This window comes from Cynocephalus volans, chromosome 12 (assembly GCF_027409185.1).
Source record: "Cynocephalus volans isolate mCynVol1 chromosome 12, mCynVol1.pri, whole genome shotgun sequence".
Lineage (NCBI taxonomy): Eukaryota > Metazoa > Chordata > Mammalia > Dermoptera > Cynocephalidae > Cynocephalus > Cynocephalus volans.
This window is the reverse complement of record NC_084471.1, coordinates 10783398-10793976: the sequence shown is the minus strand read 5'-3', so window position 1 is coordinate 10793976 and position 10579 is coordinate 10783398. Positions and strand designations below refer to the sequence as shown.

At 37.2% G+C, this 10579-nt stretch overlaps 1 protein-coding gene across 1 annotated transcript in view; it reads right to left on the bottom strand.

Moving 5' to 3' along the window:
• Positions 1-359: 359 nt before the first annotated feature.
• Positions 360-10579, bottom strand: part of ENTHD1 (ENTH domain containing 1) — a 135227-nt gene continuing 125007 nt past the window's right edge. Inside the window, exon 6 of the mRNA XM_063115621.1 lies at positions 360-973. Within this exon, the coding sequence (XP_062971691.1) occupies positions 360-973 (614 nt within the window). The remainder of the gene's footprint in view (positions 974-10579) is intronic.

Genomic DNA, 10579 nt, shown 5'->3' with positions numbered 1-10579 from the left:
TTCTTGCTATCCATCCACCCAAACACTCTTGAATAGTCATGTGCAGTTTGACGTTGTACCACAACTCTCACTAATGCTTAACCGATTTTGAGATAAAGTACAGAGCACAAAAGAATGAGATTCTCTTCAGTTTCAAATAAACTAATATCTAAATCTGAAATTGTCAAAGGTGACATCTTTCTCTTTAAAAAGTAAGCCACCCAATTGGATTTGTTGGTTAGAAAGACACTTGCTAATAAACCTGACAAAGAAAAATTAAACTAGCACTTTTTTTTTTTGGCCATAGTAATGAGAATCTATAAAATGTTAACTTCTTAAGTCTTTGGGAAGTAGAACCACATGAGTTCTATCAAACTTGTCTACTGAGGTGAGATGTGATCCAAGCTCCCCTCAGGAGACCGGGGGACCTGCGAAGATGTGCTCATTTGTGGACTCTTCCCCCTCATGCTCACCAGATGACTGCTGAGGACACTAAGTTCTTGGATCACCATGCTCAGATCCTCATGTAATTTAACTATCCCATTTTTTACCTCCCCTAGAAGAACTTTAATGGAATCGTTTGTTTCAGGTTCTCTAGGCAAGCCTTTAGTTGTCTGAACACTAGAACAGGATGGAGAGGTGAAGTGGTTTACATTTGGGGTAGAAAACTCAACACGATTACTGTTGGAAATATGACTTATCTTCTTTTTAGTGGAATTAGAGTTACCTGGGAGAATTTCCAGTAGATTGAGGTTGTCATTTTCCTTTTCATCACAAGACATTGGGCCCCTAGGAGCAAGGGGGTGGTAAACCTTGGCAGTCTTGTCTGTATCTTTAAAGGAAGTGAAAGATGACTGTAGATGGGACAAAGTCCAGAAGGGAGGTCTGGCCAAAGTCGAGGGTAGGAGATGGACTGACTTCTCTGCAGAGGCTGAATCAGGAGATGACGTGGAGAAAGTAGAAAAGGAAGATGTTCCCGCAGAGGCAGTTGAAACTAAAGTGCATAAATGAGAGAGGAAGATTTATGCAACACACAAATGAGAGTATTAGTTAAAATAATTTTATAATGTAAAAGCCTATATGGAAGGTCTCAACATAAATAAACTACTTAGAATTTTAAATTTTAAATATTCATAATAAGCCTAAAAAACCCAAAGTAGGAAACTGAGAAAATCTACAGATGTATTATATATCAATAATACTATGGAAATGAAACTGAAATAGAACTATCAGTATTCATCTTGACTCCCAAACCCTGCCCAACATATTTTTACATTAAACTTAATCAGAGAGAGCAGAAAAGTATTAAACACCATTGTACTGACTGCCAGTATTTTTAGCTGGTATTTAAAGTCTGAGAAACCTGTAACCTAAGATTCCCTCATCTTTTTTCCCCCCGCAGAGATTATTATGACAAAATGAACTACCAACTACAAGTACCCAAAGTTAGTAAAATTAATCATTTTCTCTCTGTGGTCAAATATAATCAAGACTGAAGTCCAATTCTTCTAAGATCCAGAACACTTTAGCACACGTATATAATATTTTCTTGGTGAGAAAAAATGAGAAGTGAAGTAAAAACCATTCTAAATCTATTTTCCATCAAATTAAAGATTTGAGAAAATTTTTACTTCCTTTCAGACAAAATCATATTAAATCTCTTCTCTCACACTTCATTTCTAAATCATTATTTCCCAAACCACTCTGAGGAACACTGGTGTTGCTTAAAATGTTAGATGTTTTGTGAAAACAGGGCTTTAAGGGATGGCCGGTTGCTCACTTGGGAGCGTGTGGTGCTGACAACACCAAGTCAAGGGTTAAGATCCCCTTACCGGTCATCTTTTTAAAAAAAAAGGCGGGGGGGGGTGGTGGTGGTCAAATAAAACTGGACGATTGAATGCTGTGCCTTCCATTAGGAGTTTAACAATGTCCATTAGCACATTTAAAATTGTGAGAAATCTACAGTAATTTATTCAAGTGTTTCCCAAACTTTCTTAAACACAGAACTTTTTTTCTCCTTGGGATATCAATTTACATTCATTTATGTATACAGTATATGGTACAAACTGGCAAAATCCAGGTTTAAAGTCTTTGCAACTCTGAACTTGCTACTTAAAAAAAACAAAAAACACTCTAAGTCATAGAACAAGGAAATTTATGCTTACTACTTAGCACACATGACTTATCTGTCTACATGATTTTGTTTTGCTTTACATATTCATGTCCTTTCTAAACAATTGACCACCTATTAAAATTATGGTCGGGGCAGGGAGTTTCTATTTTCTGCCTCAAAACTCTCCATGGCCTATCTACAGTTCTCAGGAAAAATTCCAATCACAAAACCTTTTGGGATGAAATGAATATTCTCAGCTGATGCAGTAGCGGAACATGAAAAGGGAAGCAGGAACCTCATCAGCACATGGTCAGGTCCACTTAAGAATCTAGGTCAGGCTAATCCAGACATTTATCCTTGGATTAAAAAGGTGGAATAATGGTAGTGAGCATGTTTATGATGACAGCCTCACGCATTGTGTCCTGAGTCACCTTGCTACACTCTGACCTGGGTGTGCTCTGTGTCTGGATCACCGCTGTCATCTGACGTGTCCCTGCACCATGCTCCCAGGTTGGTACTACTGTTTTCTATATCTCATGTCTTTCTCTTGATTTGCTCTCATTTTGGTGTAGCATATTCTCCAGTAGATCACTGAAAAAGGAGGCATGAGAAGTAAAGTTTTGAGAAGTTGCATGTCTGAAAATGTCTGTACTCCACCCTTACGTGAAATGATAGTTTGGTTAGATAAAGAATTCTAGATGGGAAATCTTTTTCTTTCAGAATTTTGAGGGCCACATTTCACTGTCTTCTTGTTTCTAGTACTGCTGCTCAGGACTCAGAGCCATTCTGATTCTTATTCAATATATTTAACCTGTCTTATCTCTGAAGTATTACAGAATTTCCTCTTTGTCCCCAGTGTTCTGTGGCTTCTTGATGACGTGCCCTGAAGCAGGGCTCTTCAATTCATTGAGGTCAACTAAAGTGAGACTTTTAATCAGGCAATTCATTTCCTTCAGCTTCAGAAAATTTTCTTTAACGATTTAATCGATTATTTTCTCCTCTGTGTCTTCTCTGTTCTCTCTTTTTGAAACTCCTCTTGTTCAGCTGTTAGATCTCCTGGACTACTCATCGAATTTTCCTATTTTTCTTTCCCATTTTTCCTACCTTTGTCTTTTTGCTCTATCTCCTTAGAGATTTTGTCAACTTTGGCTTCCAATCATACCATTAAGTTTTTCATTTCTATTACATTTTTAATTTTCAAGAGCTTTTTTTGTTTTTATCCATTTCAGAAATTTTTGAAACACCCTGTTCTTGTTTCATGAACACACCACGTTCTCTTATCTCTTTGAGGGTATTAATGATAAGCTTTTAAAAAAAGTTTTCCTTTCCCTTCATAGTATATGTGTTTCCTCCAAATTATTTTTCTGTTTTTGGCTCAATGTTCCATGTTAGAGGTTTTCTTTTCAGATATCTGGTACTCCTTGCTGTCTGCTTATGATTAAGAATGGAGTGTTAAAAGGTTGAAAGGAAGCTTTGAGTGTGAGTATGGGACATGTCAACCTTGAGCTTCAGTGTACAGTCATTTATTAGGGAACCACCAATGTCAATATATTTAGTTCTTTCCTCTGAGTCGGGTTAGGTTCTTATAAAAATAGTTTTCCTACCTCCTACCTAGAGGTTAAAGGTCTGGCTACCAGTAGGGAAGGGGGAATCCAGGAGGGAAAGGGGGCTGAAGCATTCAGCATTTGGTTTGCATACAGTCAGTTAGTCCTGTGGTTTTGGTTATGATATCCATGCCCCCAGCTATATCTAGCATCTCTGATTTCAGAGAACTTCTAATCCACCCTCTCCAGAAAACAAATCTCCAGACTCTGCCAGGGGTTGTGTGTTGTGGGGGGGTGGTATTCAGAGTAATTGTTCACCTGCTTTGCAAGGTGGAGAAGTCTAAAGATTTCAATGCTTTTCAAATAGCTGTTTGCTAATTCTCTTTATCTAGCACCAGATGTGGAGTAAGTTTTATAACCCCACTTTAATATGAAGCAAAGGATTGTCAAAGAAGCTAAAATCTCCCAAGATCACAAGGCTTAAAGAGGCGGAGATGAGACTCAAATTCAAGTCTCTCTGATGTCAAAGCATATAATCTTAATTACTATACTAACCTTCCACACTGTTCCACTATATTAGAATTATTTTTACTCTATTACAGAATTATGTTAAATTCTGGGTATAAAATTTAGAAGGCAATCAGGGTGGTGAGGGGACTTTACATCTTACGAGGGTACTTCAACAAGTTCATGGAAAAATAGAATTGAAAGATAATACAAACCTTTCCATGAACTTGTTGAAGTACCCGCCCTCGTATTTACAAGCAATGGTTGATGAATATGCTAATCTTTACCCAAAAAAGGGATGATGGAAGAAAGAATGAGAGGATATATTTAAGTATTTGAAGATAGTCACAAAACCTCAGTAATAATATCTTCCATTTTTCATATTGTACATGAGCCAGAACTGGGATCAATAGGTAAAAGTTATAGAAAAACAGATTTTAGCCCAGTTAATGAGAGAACTTCCAAATAGTCATGGTTCTCTATCCATGAAATGAGCTGCTTTGGGAAATAGTGATTTCTTGATACTCGTAAGCTCATGCACAGCCTGAATGACCATTTGGCAGGGATGGCTGAGGCAAGATCTGTGCATCAAGTGACAGAACTATATGTTCCTGATGAGATTCTACGATTCCAGGACCCAAAACATATCAGTTAGAGTACTAAGAAACTATTCTTGGGCCGAGCCCGTGGCGCACTTGGTAGAGTGCTGCGCTGGGAGCGCGGCGACGCTCCCGCCGCGGGTTCGGATCCTATATAGGACTGACCAGTGCACTCACTGGCTGAGTGCCGGTCACGAAAAAAAAAACAAAACAAAACAAAACAAAAAGAAACTATTCTTGAAACAGAAAAAACTGAGTTCACTCTGGTCAGAAAGGATGATTTAGTAAGAAACATTTAAGTAGGCTGAGAGGAAAATCATACTTGAGTCAAGCATTAATATAGTGTTATCTTACATATTTAAAGATAATGAAGTTACATTAGTCACGTATATATGATGTGATTAAATAACCTGGTATTTAACTTTATGCTAGTGGTTCTCAAAGTGTAATAGCAGCAGCATCACTTGGGAATCTGTCAGAAATGAAGTTCGTGGGACCCACCCCAGACTTACTGAACTGGGGGATGGACCCAGAAAACTGAGTTTTAACAAGGCTCGCGGTGTTTCTGAAGCATTTAATGTTTGACAACCACTGCTTTCTCCTATCTATCCACCTTTCTTTTGCTTTGTGGCTACAACTGCTTACTAAATTGCTATCATTGTTTACAGTTTTTCAGCTTTGATTCATGGTTACATGATGCTTTTGCTTAAAAAAGTCACTTCATCTCTAATTGCCGCACACCAATTTACTTTTGTTTCCAAACACTCCACAGCTGCACAGACACTTCAAACTACTCTTCAGGGCACTTCTCCACTGCCCATTTAGTTCCCCTTCTCTGGCTCACTACAGAAATTATTTAGTTAGCTTGTTAACATTCATGCATTCTATTCAATAGAGCTGAAATGCAGCAAATATTGCAAATAAACTGCAGTAAATGGTTGTATTTTAAAATCTCATTGTGATATATGCACACCAATTGAGGTTGACCTTGCTTGAAGACGGCACTGATAAAATTATTCCAAATGCTGATGTGTTATCTTTAATTTAATTATACTCATAAATTATATTGTACCAGTTAATTGTTACATTAAAACTTTCCATTTAAAAAGCATTTAGAAGAACTGTGCTGCAAAAATAAAATGACAAATTTCTAGAAATATTTAAAAACCCTTATGCATTGCAAATGTAAATTCTTCTGTAAGCAGGTCTTTGGTCAACTAAACACTTTAAACAGCTCACTGTACAACAGAGGTGTTTTTTAATTCTCCAGTTCATCTCTTTTCAATCCTCCTAGCTGATATACATTGGCTGTAAGCTAACTACACACATAAAATATTCTGATTTTGTTCTGTGGTTAAAAATGTAACATTTTACACAAATGTTCATAGCAGAATTATTCATAATAGGCCCAAAGAGGAAACAACCCAAATGTCAATTAACTGATGAATACAGAAAATGTGTATATCTTTACAAGGAATATTATTCAGCCATAAGAAGCAATGAAGTACTGATACATGCTACAGCATGAATGAACCTTGAAAATATTATACTAAGTAAAAAAAAGCCATACACAAAAGGCCACATATTGCATGATTCCACTATGTGAAATGTCCAGAATAGGCAAATGCATAGAAACAAAGTAAATTAGTGGTTACCAGGTGTTAGGGAGAGGGAGGAAAAGGGAGTGACTGTTAATGGGTACAGAACTTTTGGGGATGATGGAAGTTTTTGAATTAGTGGTGATATTTGCACAACTCTGAGCATATACTACAAGCTACTAAATTGTACACTTTAAAAGAGTCCATTTTATGGTATATTAATTAGATCTCAATATTTTAAAAAGTATAACATTTGAAAATTTATTTTAATATCTTTATTATAAATAAGCTACGTAAAATAAATAGATTTAGGAAGTCTCTAAATCACTTATGCTGGAAAAAAAAAATGCATCTGGGGACATCATCAAGATGGCAGAATCGATGGTCCCCAGCATCACTCTCCCCCATAATCTACTAATTTACAAGTATTAAGAAGCAAAGACTGCCAATCTGGGACTGCTAGAGCTCAGGGGAAGAGGAGGAGAGACCTGTGGAGTTTATGAAAGTGGGAGAAGCTAGGGGAAGTAGAAATCGCTCTGGCTGTTTCAAGCCCCAGCTATGTCAGGGATAGCCCTGTGAGAGGTGGAAAGAAGGTATGCATACAGAGCAGGAGCCAGAGAAAGCTGCAGCTGAGCCCTTTGCGTGAAGTTGCCTGGAGTCTGCAGGGAAGAAGAGGGCCAAGGAGAGCACTCTACCAGCCTCCAGGCCAACAAGACCACTCACAGGGTTCCTGGGAACCCATATAGGAGTGGGGGCCGCAGCTGACCAAAAAGAACCACGCACAGGCTGGTAAGTCATCGCAAGGGACCAGCAAATGGAATGGCCCCCTACGCCAAAAACATTTGGAGTGCGGGAGGGAGGCTGGCCCATCAGGTGAACACTGGGGTCCAGACTGGGCAGCTGACCTGCCTTCTGATAGGCACAGGCCCACTCAGTGGAGACTGGTCAGGATGACAGAACTGCATGGGGCACAGATTGCTGAAAAGACAGTCCGGGCAAGAATTTCCACACCGCCCAGGTGTATCTTATCTCACAAGACCCAGAAATGATTAAAAGGCCAAATTAAAATTTGATCTGCACAAAATGCCTTCCCCAGAGAATAAAAAGCAAAGAGCAATTTAGTGCAGTCACAGAGTTCAAATGCTGGTGCCAACAGGAAGTTCCCCAATTTGGGGATTAACCAAAACCATAGATAAGAGGCAAAGCTCTGACATTAACTGGTAAAGGTCTAACACCACCAAAGAACACCTATAAAACCTAGAAGAGGTAGTGGTCTCCTCAAATGCCCAGGCATCAATGTAAAGACACAAAGATTGAGAAAGAACAGAGAAATATGACACTAACACAGGAAACAAATGAAGCACCAGCAATGGACCCAGAGTAACGGTGGATTTATGAAAGGTTTGACAGGGAATTCAGAATAACCCTCTTAAGGATGTTCAAGGAGTCACAAGAAAATACAAATAGAAAATCAAATATCTGGAAAACAATCCAGGAGCAGAATGAGAAACCTGACAAAGGAATTGAATCAATTACAAAAGCCAAACAGAAATTCTAGAAATAAAGAATACATTATCTGAACTGAAAAACATGATAGAAAGCTCCAACAGCAGACTTAATAGAGGAAAGAATCAGTGGGCTTGAAGACAACATATGAAATTATCAAATCAGAGGAGCAAAAAGAAAAAAGAATAAGAAAAAGTGAAACACAAATTCAGCAAATATGGGACTCCCTCAAGTGAAATAACCTCTCTATAATTGGCATATCAGAGGAAAAAGGAAGAGATGCAGAAAGCATATTCAATAAAATATGGCTGAAAATTTCTCATGTATGGAGTAAGATGACAGCATCCAGGCACAGAGAAGCTCAGAGGTTGCCAATCAAATTCAATCTGAGGAGGAATACCCCAAGGCACATCATAATCAAATTATCAAAAACCAAAGACAAGGAATACTGAAATCAGCAAGAGGAAAAAAAAAAAAAAACACATAACATTTTTTTTCTAAATTGAAACATGATTATTCACATTTGTGGGGTATAGTATGTGATGATCAAATCAGGATAGCTGGCATATTCTCATTACAGAATGTACTCATTCTTTGTGTGCTTAAACCAATTTCTCCCTAACAACCCCTGCCCAATAACCACAGTTCTGTTCTCTCCTTCTGAAAGTTCCATGTATTACTGTGTTTGTTGTTTCTTCCTTCTCTAAATCTTGCTCTCTCTCTATTTTTTTTAGCTCCCACTTATAAGTGAGGACGTGGTATTCGTCTTCTGCGCCTGGCTTATTTCTCTTATAATTTTCTCCAAGTTCATCCATGTTGCTGCAAATGGTAGAATTTCATTCTTTTTTATGGCTGAGAGTATTCCTTTGGAAACACATAACTTTCAACAAAGCCCCAATACATCTCTCAGTGGATTTCTCAGCAGAAATCCTACAGGCTAGAATTCAGGGTGCTGAAGGAAAAAGACTGTCAGCCAAGAATTCTCTATCCAGCAAAACTAACCTTCAAATATAAAGGAGAAATCAAGTATTTCCCAAAAAAACAAAAGCTAAGGGAATTCATCCACACTAGACCTGCATTACAAGAAATGCTAAAGGGAGTTCTTTAATCTGAAAGATGATGACACTAAGGAGCAGCAAGAAAGCATTTGAAGGTACATAATTCATTAGTAAAGTAAGTTCGCAGACAACCTCAGAATACTCCAATGTCATAAGGGCGGTTAAGAAACTGCTTCCATCCTTAGTGTGAAGACTAAAGAACAAATCTAACAAGACACTAACATATACAACAACCATATAAGAGACAGGAAAATATTAAAAGATGTAACTTGAAACAACAAATTGTCAAAAAGTTGGGGGGAATGACACCAAAGTGTAGAGTTGACTTTGTTTTTTTACTTTTTTCTTAGATATAAAATTTAAGTTGTTATTAGTCTAAAATAATCTGGTACACAGCTATAACATGTTTTTGTAAGCCTCATAGTAACCATAACACAAAAACTTAGAAGAGATATACTAAAATAGCAAGAAATCAAAATACATTGCTAGAGAAAACCACTCAATCACAAAGGAAGACAGTGAGATAAGAAAAAAGAAGGGGAAAAAGATCAACAAAACAACCAGAAAAGAGGAACAAAATGGCAGTAACAAGTCCCTATTTATCAATAATAACTCTAAATGTAAACGGATTAAATGCCACTATTAAAAGACACAGAGTGGCTCAATGGATTATAAAACAGGAACAATACACTTGCCTACAAGAAACTCACTTCAGCTACAAAGACACACACACCATCTGAAACTGCAGGGATGGAAAAAGATATTTCATGCAAACGGAAGCCAAAAAAGAGCAGTAGCAGTTATATTTATATCAGATAAAATAGACTTCCAGCCAAGGAAAGTAAAAAAGGATAAGGAAGGTCATTATATAATGGTAAAAGGATCAATTCAATGTGTACATATTCTAAATATATACACATGCAACTTCAGAGCACCCAGTTGTATAATGCAATTACTATTAGACCTAATATGAGAAACAGACTCCAACACAATAATAGTTGGGGATTTTAACACCCCACTTTCAACAAAGGATAGATCATCCAGACAGAAAATTAACCAGGAAACATCAGAATTAATCTCTATTCTAGCCCAATTGGACCTAACAGACATACATAGAATTTTCATCCAACAGCTGCAGAATACACATTCTTCTCAGAAGCACATGAAACATTCTCTAGAATAGACCCTATGTTAGGTCACAAAACAAGTCTTAACACATTTTTAAAAACTGAAATAATATCAACTACCTTGTCTGGCCACAATGGAATAAAACTAGAAATCAACAACAAAAGAGACACTAGAAACCACACAAATACATGGAATTTAAACAACATGCTCCTAAACAACAAATGGGTTCAAGAAGAAATCAAAAAGGAAATTAAAAATTCCTGGAGACAAATGAAAATGAAAACACAACATACCAGAACCTACGCAATAAAGCAAAAGCAGTTCTAAGAAGGAAGTTTATAGCAATAAATGCCTACATCAAAAAAGAAGATTTCAAATAAACCTACCATTACACCTCAAGGAGCTGGAAAAACAAGAACAAACCAAACCCAAAATCAATAGAAGGAGAGAAATAGAAAAGATTAGAGCAGAAATAAATGAATTAGAAATTTAAAAAAACAACACAAAAGACTGATGAAACAAAGAGTTGGTTTTCTGAAAAGATAAA